This window comes from Aquila chrysaetos, chromosome 8 (assembly GCF_900496995.4).
Source record: "Aquila chrysaetos chrysaetos chromosome 8, bAquChr1.4, whole genome shotgun sequence".
In the NCBI taxonomy this organism is placed as follows: domain Eukaryota; kingdom Metazoa; phylum Chordata; class Aves; order Accipitriformes; family Accipitridae; genus Aquila; species Aquila chrysaetos.
The window spans coordinates 12011240-12026133 of NC_044011.1; the positions used below are offsets into that span (position 1 = coordinate 12011240).

At 41.2% G+C, this 14894-nt stretch overlaps 1 protein-coding gene across 3 annotated transcripts in view; it reads right to left on the reverse strand.

Annotated features, from left to right (window-relative positions):
* Positions 1-14894, reverse strand: part of EPM2A (EPM2A glucan phosphatase, laforin) — a 41943-nt gene that overhangs the window by 18329 nt on the left and 8720 nt on the right. For all 3 annotated transcript variants that reach the window (XM_030022392.2, XM_030022393.2, XM_041125280.1), the window contains one exon: positions 9362-9536. In XM_030022392.2, coding sequence (XP_029878252.1) covers positions 9362-9536 — 175 coding nt within the window. The remainder of the gene's footprint in view (positions 1-9361; positions 9537-14894) is intronic.

Below are 14894 nucleotides of genomic sequence, written 5' to 3' on the forward strand. Positions count from 1 at the left end.
ATAGAGGTAGAAGTCATAACAATAGCTTCAGCTTGCTACTGTTTTAAATGAAGTACCTTTTACGCTTTTCCCATTTCATTTGAGTTGAAACAATTATGCAGTTGTTTATTTCAGATTTTTCTGACTTACAGGTTACCTGTTGCAGAAATACAGTATACACTGAGCAAGCAAACACCAAACCAGCTGGTGGTAATAAACTATCTGATGCTGTCACCTTTCACATTTGGGGACAGAAAATTCCCTTGTTTTGAGGCTTTTTTTCCTGTAAGAGTCAGCTGCAGGCTCGCTGGGCTAACCTGCCTTAGGAGTTGTGCCTGCAAAAAACAACGGGAAGGGTAGGCAGAGTGGGGCTACACTGCAAACACAAGTCCCTAGTTCAACGGTTTCACCCGTTGTAAATTATGGAGTTCTCTTAGTGAAGTTCTTCCGATAACAACCAAATATCTGAATTCGCTCCCTCCTGGTAAATTAAATAGCAATAAGGTTGAGTACACAATCTCTGCTCTTGAAAAAGAGCTTCTGCTACCTTTAGGTAAACTATATTAAGAAATGCCAGTGATTACAGGGCACCTAATAAATGCATGTAAAAGCTAAGAAGAAATAAATATCTGCGAGACAACTGGAACACCATCTTTGGTGAAAGAGCGATGCTGCCCCTTCCCCGTCATCCCGGCTGTGAGCTAAATTGCCCGGGATTTCACAATCTCAGTCAATTTTGTTCACAGCCGGCAACACCGGCAAATTGCTTTCCAATAGAGACAGAACTTTACTCCCTTGCTGACTGCCTGAATGTTAAAGAGTAAAGAGGCAGGAAAAATGGCTGAAGACCTCCAGAAGAAATACAGACAAGGGACAGGGAGGCAGAGTAGAACAGAAAGAGAAATTAGAAGCAACAATAGTTTTTGCTCCCTAACAGTGATACCCCACATAAAATTTGTATTTACTAGACTATCAACATTTGTCTGTTATATCCCACAGAGAAAAACAGAACAAATAAGTATGTTTAGTCCTCAAGGTTTTTTCATGGAAGGCTCCCAGTCTTCCTCTGGTTTTTGCTCCCAGAATGACACAGAACTGCAAGTTTTTCTTAAGAAGAAGGGAAATCATTTGGTGCAGTGACACACCTATGAAAAGATCCATTTTAAAGAGCAACAGTGGTTTTAAGCAAATACTCCCCATTACCAGCCGGCTGATGAAAGCTGTTCATCTTGCCAGCAACAGCCAGTCTCTTCTTGCTGCCATTTTATTAACGAAACACTCATTCCTGAACAACCACCCCTCTAAATAAATAATTGTCAATCAAACGCCTTTTCCAAATGCCACATATGAATGGCAGAATGGTAAAGAAAAATTCAGGAGAAAGCCCAGATAAAACTCACAAGACTATCCAGACAGCACGCAAAGCTCCCTTTTAGCTTGTTGAGTCCTGTTGCCCGCTCCTTGTTTAGAAATTACTTGCTTAAATTACTAGGTCTTTTTTGCTGAACCTTCATTTCAGGTTTTCTTCTAAAGCACCTTGCAAGCCACAAGCTCCTGGTATGTGAACAAAAGCCAGAAGCAGCAGCCAGTCTTTGCAGCTTTCTCTCCCTCTGCTGTCTCACAACACTCAGTCCAACTCAGCTACGCACGTCCTACCAGGTTTTTAAAATTATTTTCAAGAATTTTTTAAATTTGCCAGATTCACTGAGCTGACTAGAAGCACACTGAGCCATGCTCAATGTACTTCATGTGTATAATTTATACATATAAATTATCTGGTTTCCAGAGGAATGACACATCTACTAAGTGCTGCCCTGCAGAGTTTTGTGCCAGTGTGGTGTTACAAGCACCAGGACTCTTGCTGTGGTCCCATTCCTCTTCCTGCTGCCACGCACACGCTGACGGTCCAGCAGCGGCACCGCGCAGACCCCATAGAGCTCAGCCCAGCCCCACGACAGATGAAATTATATTAACTCCTGCGATGGAAGTCCATTAAGAGCTTTGTTGCTGCAAAAGCTCTCTTTTTTCCTAGGGGCCATTACTGTTCAGGACTTTTAGCAGTACTATCAGGAAGCTATTGCATATCCATACTACTGCCCTAGCCGTCAAAGTTTAGGGAAGCCAACTGGTTCTTCCTCAGCTGAGCCACAGAGCAGTTTGAAGGGCCTTGACGTTACATCCGAGTATGATTCAGACTGTGATTAGGGGAAAAAAAAACCCACTTTTCCAAATGTGTAACATCCAAAAGATATCCTTTTTCTTTGCAGGGATAAGGAACAGAAAGAACTTCACAACCCTGCTTTCCTTCATGAGGAGTACAACAAAGGCAAACAAGACGTAGTGAAAGTGCCATGGAAGACATTTCTTTCTAGTACAGGTGAGTGCTAGGCATTACTCTGGGGGATTCGGTAACTTCTGAACTGTGAAAATATTCTGTTTCATTAGAAATAGTTTGGTTTTCATCAAAAGTGAAATCCACATATCAATGTGATTTGCCCTTACTGGCTATCAAGAATTATTCTAATTGCTCTATAACCTAAGGCAATGTAAAATTCCACATTAGATCACTTAAACTGTTATGCTGTTTAGACTATATATATAAATGGTTAAAAAATATTAATTTATCAATAATGCTGACAACATACCTTGTGGCTTTATAGAAAGAGGAGAAAACACTCAGAAAAGCTGGTGAATATTAATGCCTGCCATTTGAAAAATCACTGACATAAAAATATTAATAGTTCACAAGTTTGCTAGTTTTCAGTCCCATTTGCTGCCCAAACCATCCTCTCCCCCAATTTTATCATATTTACAGAGATAATATACCATTCATCAGCCATTACTTCAACAGTGTCATCCCCACATAGACAGTATTTTGTGTCTCTCAGCCGCTACAGTATGCAACAAACCCAGCAGCATGCTGGCTAGTAGCCATTCATCAGATTTAACAGACCAGTCACTGTAGGTAGAAGTAATTCTGGGAGTTCAAACACTGATGATAGCCATGCAAAAATCTTTAACCTAAAAGCTTTGTGATTTTTTTCTTCTGGCAAAATTTACATCACCCATTCTAATGCCAGATTTTGCTTGTTACTATGGCACTCACAAGAAATGCAATTAGAAATGAGTAGCTGACGTCCAGGAGTTCCCATTTCAAGCCCCTTTTGAGGTGGTAGGTCACGGCGAGGAAACTGGAGCTGTGCTGACAACAGCTATTTGCTAATACTCAGAAAACCAAAATGACTGAAAAGTGAGTTCCCGTGATCCAGCTCATCCACAGCATTACACGAGTACCACGGTTTGTGACTGCACTGCTGGCACATCCTGACTGTATTTCTGTTCACACTTCATGGGACTGGGATTTGTAGCTAACTCTCCGATAGCCTGGCTTAGGTTATCCCAGCCAGGTGCCATGCTGCCCATGCGAAATCACAAAACTTAGAAAATTAGAATCAGTTTTCAAGTTTTTAAGCCATTTTTAGGGAGGGCACAGTGTGGGGAGTTCATGAAAGGAGAAACTTTTTGTTTGGATGGGCAACAAACGTGGAAGAAAAATGCATTTGTTACTCAATACAGACATACATCCAAAGGAAATAAATGTAAACAAATAAGGGCTTTAAAACCTGATAAAATTCTGACCTCATAATTTGTTTGTCTTCTCACTCTTGCTCTTACTTCCTCACACTCCCTCTTAATTTTCAAGAACTTAAATAAAAAATTGCTTACAACTCACTTCTTATGGGGATTTGAAACCCATTTTCTTCACAGCAGAGACTAGCAAAAGCATTTCACAGGTCCAGTTGAGGTTGATATAGAAAAATAAATGAAGATACACAAGGGGCAAAACAAAGAATTAATCTTTAAATCATTCTATAAAAGATTATTCCCATTGGTAAGTGAACAATGGTTCTAACTTAGACTAGTTTAAGACTACAGCTTAGTATAATAAAACAATATTCAAACGAGTGGTCAAATGTCCTAGTTTATGGGATAAACATATCACAAAATGTGGCTTAGAATATTTTCATTATTTAATGTATAAAATGGTCAGATAACTTTACAGTTAGAGCCCCAAGTACTGAAATCAAAGGCCAAACTCCTATTAAGTATTTTTAATCAGGATTTTTTACTAGAATACAATCGAAGACTTTTGTTTCAGAGCTCATTATTTTGTATTCTTTTCTCTAATACCACAAGTATTCATTCTTTAGGCACAGGGGACAGCTAGCTTTCAGCTTTTAATGTTAATTATGGTAATCTCTGTAGACATCATCACCTCTTCTCTTAATTCATAACATAGGCATAAAGTATCAGTTCGGCTTTCTACCACAGTAGCATAGTTCACTGCACTCTAGGGGGTTTTTGTGACAGATTCCTCTTTAAAGCTTTTTTTATAATTCAGTAATAAAAAAATTACTTCAGAATTACACTCAAAACAGAAATGTATTTTATTTTGCAAATGAACTAAAACCAATTAAGTCAAAAGAGAACTTAAAGAGTAAAAATAAATAAAAGCGCTCTCTCTTGCATTTTTTTCCAGTTGCATAATTCAAAGGTAATTCTGACTTCCTACTGAACCGAGATGGACATTATTCATTAATACAGGCTAGGGATGGGATACAAGATCAAGATGAAGACACCTAGCCCTGGTTATCTACAAACGGGTGTCTTCAGGCACAGCAATGCTCAATGCGTTGCCTAAGGACAGCTTCCCACTGACATCTGAGACATCCTGTAGCATCTGGAACATCTGGATGGGGCTCACAGATATGGCCAAGGAGCTGTAAGAAACCACGCTCCTGTAGTGCGGCAGCTGGAGGCCAGGCAGGAAACTCTAGAGCATCTCCAATGACACTAGACATCAACATTCAAGCAACCAGACAGGATGTTTAATGTCTCATTACAAATCAATAGAGATCTCAGCAGCAGCGTCAGTGGAGTTTAGAGACCAATTCAATTCTTCAGTTCACTCTAAAGTAGACATCTAGTCACCAGTGAGTTGAATTGCTCTTTATAGACATACGAATCTAGTGGTCTTAATCTCAAGCTGAGTCCTACCGCAGATGTCTTTAAGTATATCTTTACATTCATCAATCCCAGCGGTGTTCTAACATTCAAATAGCAATTACTGTGCCTCGTATGACCCAAACAAGTAAACAGAAGTTACATTATTTCCCTTCTCCAGTGATCCTCACGCAAAAATGTATTCAACCAGCTTCTTGTCTTGCACCCCAATTAAAGATGCATATCAATCAAGTAAATACTTATTTTCTTCACAGGACAATTACTACAGACAAAAGGAAACTCAGTGCTCAGCAGCAGAATACTGCTTTAGTGCCTCCAGAAGGTAAACAAGAAGCATCTGGATTTTGTCCTGGATCATTACTCATCCACTCACCTACCTACATTAATATTTTAGTACAAATCGGGAGCACATATTTTATGTGACTCTCCTGATCATTCCCGCTTAACACTTACCTTAGGTTATAACCTACATTACTACAGCAGTGTTGAAGGAAACTGTCTTGCCAACAAGCTACAAAGCATTTGTAAAGACTACAGCATAAATTAAGTTTAATTTGCAACCATCAAGAAACAAATGAACAAAAATAGTATTTCCAAGCACAAGGGTTTCTTTTCTTTTGATTTATTCTGTCTTACAGAAAACATTAGGGACATAAACACTGATGATAACAACACGTTCATCAACTTCACAATTTCTTGGATTATATCCAGTTACAGGAACATCCCACTTGCTCCACAAACATGGAATATTAATATTTAATGGCCTTAATATTTGAGTGCAAAAAAGCTACTATAAAAACTGTACCTCAAAAAATTGTTGTCAGGACCCATGGCTACTCTCATGTAGTGACTCCCCCAATACATTCTTTTACATTTTAAACTGACTGGGCATTTTCCTGTAAAATGTTTAGCAGCCGTAACAATACTTCAGTCACAGATTAGCTGTCGTTACCTGAGGAATTCACTTACAGAATCCAGTTTAGCTGCCTTTTACATGTAAAGCTTTGCAAAAGCATGCAAAGTATGGAAAAGATATTTTTCTTCATCAGATTTAGGAGATATGACCCACAAAAAGCACACACAATGAATAAAATTACAGTTATGAAGACAGTAAATTTGAAGTGAGTATTAGTAAAAATTAGACACCATAGATGGCATCAAAGTAAATGTCCTAAAATGAAGAGGTGGTGGTCATACATCATATTCGAATGAGTAGGCAAAAACTATGGGAACTCACTACTTGGCAGGGGTGGATTTGGGAACCTAAAATTAGTCTGAAAATAGAAAACTGTAACTAGATGGCTTTTCCTCTTGGTGATACTCATTCCCGTAGCACCTAATACTGCCATCAAGCATCATTGTCTCCAACATACTACTTAAGGATTTTGTAATTTCAGGTGTCACTCCCTGTCTTGCTCTTATGCAATGCCTTTCTTCTGAGAATTGCAGAGGGGTTTATGTAAATAAGGCATATTATAGCTGTGAATTAGGAAGTTCCACCTTTCACAGACGGAACTGAAACAGAGCTAACACGCCCCAGATTTACAAATTTTCTGAAGTAATCTTCTCCCAGAAAAATTACAATAACTCTAATTTGCTTTGGAAAATTACTGGGTCCCAAGTGTCCTAACTCTTCTGCAATTTGAAGGCATCTTATTGCAGTAATATCTAACACAAAAGAGAAAGCGACTGTTATTTTTTCCTGAATCAGATTTCAGTGATATGTGTCATTACACGTCCAAAACAAGCTTACACTAACACCTCAGAGGTATCAGTCATGACTCTGTAGCTGCGAGTTCACACTCAAAAAAAAAATTAATTCAAATCCTGCTATGCTTAAAAAACACATCACATACTCTCCAACCTGAATGACCAACACAATGTGAGTTCTCTAAATATGAGTTTAAACATAAATTCACTGATTTATGAGCAAACACATCTATACTGAATAAGAAAAATCTGATTCCTCAGAGCATTGCCATCAGCCTCAGTATTATTCAGACAGATTTCTGGCAGCAGCAGGAAGCAGGCTCTTCTCACCCTCCTGCAGCCCCTTTAAAGTTGAGGCACATGTTTTATGAAGAAGCAAGGTGGTAACGAAGCTCAGAGCAACTGTTTCTAATTGTTGTGATTAAACAGAGGACAAGTAAAATCAGTCCCAGGGCTCACATGGGAGGCCATTTTGACAGAGATAAACATAGAGAAGGGGCTCATGTCAGAAGTTTTCATTGATAAATCACTTCTTTCCAGCCTCTGCCATTCTGTAAAGAACCTACGGCTGGTGGCGGGACTTGGAATTTGTGCTCATAAAGCTCCCTGCAGTAGTGCTGCCTCCGTTACAGTGTGCAAAAAAGTAACCTTAGCTGGATAACTATGATCCTACCATACACTGAGCTTTTAACCGTACAGGCAGAGGGACTGGCTCTTTGCTTCTGTTTTTTTGTTGTTGGTTTTGGTTTTTTTTTTCTTTTTGGTGATATTAATCTCCCTAGTACTCTTCTGAATCAATAAATCAATTACAAAATAAAGGCATTTTCATCAGCTCACTTCAGCTGCTCTGCCAAAAACCAAAAAATCTTAATCAGCCAGTATTTTGGGGCTGCTTTGTTACAACCAGCAGAACGGTGAATCCACTCCCAACTGTTAATAATTAAAAAGTCATTTAAGGCTGCATATCTTCAAAGTATTAAAAATAATTATGCGACAGGACTGTTATGGGGTACGCTCACTTAATATAGCTCAAAGAAATGAGATAAGAATTACTGAAGATGTACATATAAGGTTGCCTTGCAATGAAGGTATGTGTGTGTGAGAGGGCAACAGAAGAGGAGATCGTCATCTGGAAAAGACTACACAACTCAGAAAATTTTCTTCAAATATTCTTTAGGGGAATCTGCAGCTTTTTACCTAATCTTGGAAACACATAGTCACGCAGATAAGGCATCATTAAATGGATCGCTGCTGCCTCTGGAAAGGAAGATAAGTTAGCCTTTGGTACTTAGATATTCGCTTTCTGACAGCTGTTCTTCTTTCTCACAAACTTCCTCTGCCAAGCAAAGATTATTTGGGATTGACAAGTCTGTGCTTTGGAATAAACAAGATCTTTCCTCTGATAGGATGCGGGATACAGATGCTTAAGATACAGATAACAGTATAGTCTGTCAGGCATATTATACAGCTTGAGGGGGTCTCAGGAAAAAGGTACCAAGCCACACAAATGCGTACATATGCCTAACAGCGTTTACGAATCCGTGCTATTCCAAAAGATAGCAAGAGAAGGAAATCTTCACCTCATACACTGCAACTCTGACAAGAAAAAGACAATTCTGCTTCCTCCCCTGTGGGAGGGTGGAGACAGAAGAGTAGAAAGAGGAGGCAAGACGGTGAGGTTGGCGTCGCTGAAACGGTAGTCTGGAGAAATTCACACAAAGCAATGCTAAGACCTAATGAAAGTACGAGGTGGCTTAATTTCTTCAAAAAATACATATCCCTTTGGGATCACTAACTGCTCCATAACCAACACCAGCTGCACGTGACATATCAGGGCTGCCAGCATTCATGCAACCATTATCAATCAACACACTTGCTGCCACATCCATGACTGGAGATGTGGAAAAAAGTTACAAATGGTCCCAAATTCCTCAGTGCCACTGTGTTAACCACCAGTGCTAAGGCTGCTGCTCTAAATACAGCCTGTGCTTTATCCGCAGCCCTAAAGGGTGGATACCCTTCTCCTCTTTAAGCTTCATTGTCTCCTAATTCAGGCCAGGATGCTTCACTGGTGAGGCACTGGACTCAAGTGAACACCATGGAAGTACGAACATTTTAAGACTTGTCTAAGTTTTAGTATTTTTTTTTAAATGCATTCACAGAAGCAGAAGTCATCTATAACAGCTGTCACTAATTGCAGTTGCTGCTGCACGTGAGCAATAACGTGACACCCTAAAGTTCTGGTGCTGGAATATATTCTTTTTGTTTCCCAGGACATGTTTTTCAGCAAAATAATCCCAAACCAAACACATTACATACTACATGCATATTTACATGTGTATGTGGACAAGCATTTGAAAAGGACAGTTCCTCATGAATGTATCCATAAATTACCACTAGTCATTTTCAGATATGATGCAGCTTAACAGACCTGTACAGGCTGCAGGTATCCTTGAACTCCGAATCTCTCCTTTTCATTGCCAAAAGCGACATTTAATTGCAAAGAGGCACTGAATCTTTGTTAAACTTTACTGTTATATACATACTACCATTCACCACTTCAAATTCAAAGTTTGCTGACATTACGTCAGTACAGATTTTCCGTTTGAATACTTGACACCAGCCAAGCCCTGCACTTTTCTTTTACCTGGAGTAATGGATAGCTTGATGTCCTGCAATATTAAAATAGAAGTCAGTTGTATGTTTCATCTCATCAGTATGTCCAGAGACTTCAATCCAGTGTGCTATTGGGAGGCAGTAAACTCCATCTACTACGTTGCTCTGGTTGTAAACACAACTTCGATCATGATGGGGCCCATTACCTAGAACAGAAGAAAGGACAATTGCAGGCTGAACATCTGGAAAATCATTTGAAAGATTTGCAGGAGACGTGAACTGAGTATTTAAGGCCAGGAGTGGTGTTTGCTGCCTGTTCAAACTGCATTTCTCATAACACATTATTAACACCTGAAATAGTTGTAACAGAAGCACTGCCACAAAGCAAATGTTCAGCATTAAAATAATTTTTTGCAAATTATTGCAAAAAAACCATTAAAGCTGTATAACACTCCCAAATCATCAACCGTGGCACTTAAAATTTCAAGAATAACTAAGTTCTCATTTGGCGTCTGATAATATGTGACCTCGGCATCCGACGTTTCTGCTGTGTGACCTCCCTCTGGGGGGTCCGGCTTGCTGCAGCCCAAGGTGTAGCTCTGACACAGCACAGCAGCGTCACCTTGCCTCAGGCTTACTTCTAACGAAATTGCTGAGCTACAAGACAGACCTTGGAGAAAGCACAGAGTACAGCCATGCAAGAGCAGAAAGGTAAAACCTAAAACCGCAAACAAAGGTAGGACTGATGACACTGGATTTGTTACCACCTTAAGGATTCAAGAGGAAAAAACACCAACGTGGAAAGGCATCAAATCCCGAAGAAGAAAAGCAAGCAGGTTGCAGACAACCTGGCAGCAAGGAAGACGTGTTTCAGGGAGAAGCGACCGGGGGTCCTCCTCCACCTCACTCACAGCCGCCTGGCCAGCTAAGACTCTTCAGGTGTCCTGCGTGGGACAGGACGCACACCGGCGCCTAGCCTAGGAGCTCATTAAATCCTGTCTTTTACGTTTGCTAACCGATAAACAATCACTTTGTACTCTTCAGATGTACACGTCCTGCTTACAGAGTCTGTTCATACACAGTAAAAGTTGCCCAAAGTGACCCAGAGAGAGACGGTCACATCTGCAATGGTGAGTGATCACAATTACCTAAAACGGCCCTGTCTGAAGTGAGAATTTTTTCTTATGGTTTCCACTATCTAATATCCATTACCCCTTCTTCTTCTCTTACAGCAGTAGTGTGAGTTTTAGTACAGAAAACCAATTTTTAATACCATGCCAGAGTAAGCAACTTGAATTGAACCGGGTCGTGTCATCAATCAAAAGGTTATCTAGCCTCCAAAAATTCCGTACGTGTATATTCTCCGCCCTGCCCCCCCAATTTTTACATACTTATTGTAATACTAATTGCCATGTAGGAATTATTGTGCAGATTAGAAGTGACCTAGTCTGTGGCTTGCTTTTAATGTAAGCCTGTTACACTTATACAATATTAATGATGTTAGAACATTTCTGAGTAAAATTACGCCTGAAGGAATATCTTAAAATTTCACACTGCACGTAAATGCATGACCAGCTTCCAAGCACCACATTTAGGTAAATTTGCTAGAGCAAGAGAATTTTGAGAGATGTATTAATGCAATGATTAGAGAATAAGACTAACATTTAATAGTAAAGCTCAAACAATCTCCTTATTTCCAGATGACATGCAGCACATTTTATCATAATTGTGAAATATTATTATTTACCCAAAAGAAAAACCTAGGCAGAAAACTATTTTTCTTTCTATATTTCTGAACCATTATGCATCATACGCAATGGCAGGACATAGCTTTTGATAAGTAAGGGGAACAAGATCAGTATATAGCTCCTGAAGCTACAAATCTTACCACTACATTTTTATCTCACATTTCTAATTGTTTACACATTCATACCACTTTTTAACAATATTTGAAGACTGCAGTACACATCAACGAATACAACAGCGTAACAAAACCTACGGAAGTTTATGACGCTTAACTGACTTCACGTATTCAGCAAAATCTTTACAACCACAAATAACACATCTCGCCTTCCCCATTTTACTCTCTGAGAACTGTCTGCAGCGATGCACATCCCCATGGCCCTGCCCTGCTATCACAAGGCTGTGTCCGATCCTGACCCCCACCCACCCGGGGCAGATGTCCCCTCCCAGCCTCAGCCCCGTCCCCAGGAGGTGCCCGATACGCGGGGCTGGGGCTGGGACCGCCCCGGGGCACCCAGCTGCCTGCAGCCAGCCCCACGGGGTGTCCCTGCAGCCCTCCGTCCCGGGGGAGCCCTCACTGCACCCTAGCAGTTTTGAACCACGTTCTCAGGACCTCTGGCTCTTTTGCTGCTCCCAGCCCTAATTCTCCGTGCACGCAGGTAGGTGCCCTTGTACCCGCTCTGGCTCCCGCAAGGACTGCTCCTTCCATTGCTCACAGCTGTTCCTCCTCTCTCACCAGGGTTTCTGCATTAATTTTTGTAATCACAATCTATGATCTCTCCCTCCTGCTTAACTTCTTCTTTCCTCAAGGTGCTAGTCAGTCCACAAAGACAACAAAGCCTCAGTCTTCACCTTCATGATCTCAGTTGTACCACTACATGCTTCCTACTTTCCCATTTCCAACTGCTGCTGCTTGAGGTGCATGTACTTCTGTCATTTGCCAGTTTTACTGTCCATCCTCCTTCTCCTCCAGCTTTCATTCTTGCTCTTTTTTTCCTTCCTTCTCTATCATCTGCCTTCTTAAGTGGCAGTAACCTCCTTACCTTGTAACCTTTTCACCTTCACTGTTATTCATTCCCTTACCTAGCCTACAACCACACAGGAAAGCAGGGCCAAGAGTAAATTGCCACGAGGCATTTGCTTCATTTGTTCCCTCAAACAGTTTTTATCAAATCTCAGTCTGAAAAGCTTCCTTCTCTAATTGTTATTTATTGTTGTTGATTTTTCTGCACCACTCAACCTCACCTTCCCGCTGTGGTCTACAGTCAAACAGGAATCTCAAAAGGTATGTTTCTGTCTTGGCTGTAATACTCAGGTAAACAATAACAGTTTGCATTTGTGACATTTTTCACGAGAATTGCATAGCTCTTTACTACTCCATACGTTATATACTATGAATCTATGAATTAACAACCCTCTTATTGAAATATGATATCTGTGCAACACAGTGTATATGAATATATATTCAACATATATATATTCATTTGTGCATGTATATATTCATGTATTTGTTGAATATGTATTCAACAAATAAAGTGGTATAATTTTAGACAGGAAGGGCAGAGTGCTACGATCTCCAAGAAATACAAATTTAGAGAACAGTATGATCACACTGAACTGTGTTCAGGCAGCTGAATTCCCTATTCCCCCTGCAAGAGTTATGAAAGAAGGCAATTACCACAAATGATCAGGATCTCACTACCCAAGTAATATCCAAATGATACACAAGTGTTTTTCACTACAGTTTGCTTCACAAGACGCATTTAACAAGTAAGTTTCAGAAGAAGAGAAAATTTTTCTATCAGGTCACATCATGCTTCTGCTAGCACAGTTTGTCACAGGAAAACCATAATATTCTGATTGCCATAAAACAACAATGCAAGGAGACAGTTTCAGAAGTAGAGCCAGGTGACAAGTTTGGAGGAGTAATGTAGAACTCATTGATAATTTAGAGCTGCCAGATTGAATTCTCTCAACTTTTATCTTCCAGAGTCATTTAATACAAAAATAAAAATCAGCCAATGAAACCAGCTTTCATTCAAGGTAACTGATCATAAACCATGTTTTAAATAGAAAACAATTAGCATCACTTACGTGCTCTGTTACATATTTGCAGAATGTATACAGCTAGCAAAACGGGCACAGCTTGGGTGATGAGTAGAAATCATTTGCTGGATAACCCTCAGTCCTTCCTTTTCCACCCCTATTTTTTTTAAACTTTTCTCATGACTTTCCTCTGTCTGAGGCAAGGTGCATCAACCTCATGGTGCTAGGTACGTCCAGGCAAAACATGCCTTAGTTTCATCTTAGCCCCTTAGCTCTGCTTAGGGAGCAGAATCCTTGCATCTCATCTGCGGCAGACTTACAGACAAGCCAGCCCAAAACTTCTCACAAGCACTGGAAGAGCTCATGCCAAGAACAAAATAGCTTTCAGAGGCAGGATAAAAATCTGACACACTAAGTGAAACACTTACTCTCCCCTCCCTCACCACGACAGGCCAAGCAAAGTCCTTTCTGCGTTTGGATCCCTGGAGCACAGAGACTCTCCCAAGCCCAGGACAGCGAGCTGGGCAGGGTGTTAGCTACAGGCAGTGACCAACAGCCCCACGGATCAAAGCCGACCTCTTCCTCGCTCGCCCTCTCGAGTCCAGGGCTGTTGGGTAGTTTGGGAGGAAACAGAGCACGTGATAAAGGCAGTGGGACCAAGCTCAGCAGAATCTGACTCTTCTCAGTGCATGAGAAGCATGTTGCTGCCCTTTCTAATTTCTTACCTTCTGCTCAGGCACCAGAGAGAAAAGATAGCGGCCGGTGCAGACAGAGGTGCCCTGAGACTGCCTGTGTGCAGAGTCTGGACATGCCCGCTCACGTCCGAAGCTGCTCATACCCACACCAACTTCCTACTCCACTTAAACCTTAAGTCTGTCCTACCCCACAAGTCACCATTATCTGCTTTATCTGAAAGACCTCCCTTCTCAAATGCACAAAGCATTTCATAAAGTAAGTTACCAAAACTGAAGGCCTAGTGCTGAAGTTTGGTTTCTGCACCTGAAGCTTGGAAAGGCTCCCACCTACATGCTGGGAAGGCGATCCTGACTGTGCTGGGCAACCACATCTGTCGGGATGTCTCTACATCACCGTCTGGCACGGCACAAACAGAGAAGGTCCAGGGTTTAGGTTGCTGCAATCCAACACGCTTCCAGGACCACAAGCGGCACGTCACATCTTTACCACCGACAAAGCGCGCATCACCGGCCAGTCCCAGGCACATACCGCTCATGCAGAGATCGAACGGCCGGAGGACTTCACGTCCCCTTTTACAAGCTGCGTTCTCTAGACTTCACTCCATTAGGAGGGCAACAGCTGGAAGCGTAACAGTGCTGAGCGTGAGGGCACACGGCAGGATCCTGAGGGGAGCTGCGAGGCAAATTCTCACCAAAAGGAACCCTTTGGTGCATTAATTGTTCATGTAAATACATCTGTCCCCTTACACTGACTAGTCCCCCCAGGCTTACCCAAACCTTGGACGAAGACTTCAAGATACTTTGAATAACCACACCACACTCCCCCCCCCTCCCCCGACTCCACCAGTCCCCAGAGTGGGAATTCATCACAACTCCCATTTAAACACTCCGCTCAGGCACAGCAGTTGTGCACCTCCTCACCAGCATTTGCGAGATGAGCTCCAGTCTCAGAACTCACACGTTACTCACAGCACAAAACACCAGACCACTGGGTAGGCTTCCAGGTACTTTTAATATGAAATAAACAATTATTTGGGTGAAATTTGTGTTTTGTTTTTTTTTTATAGTCAAGAAAACATT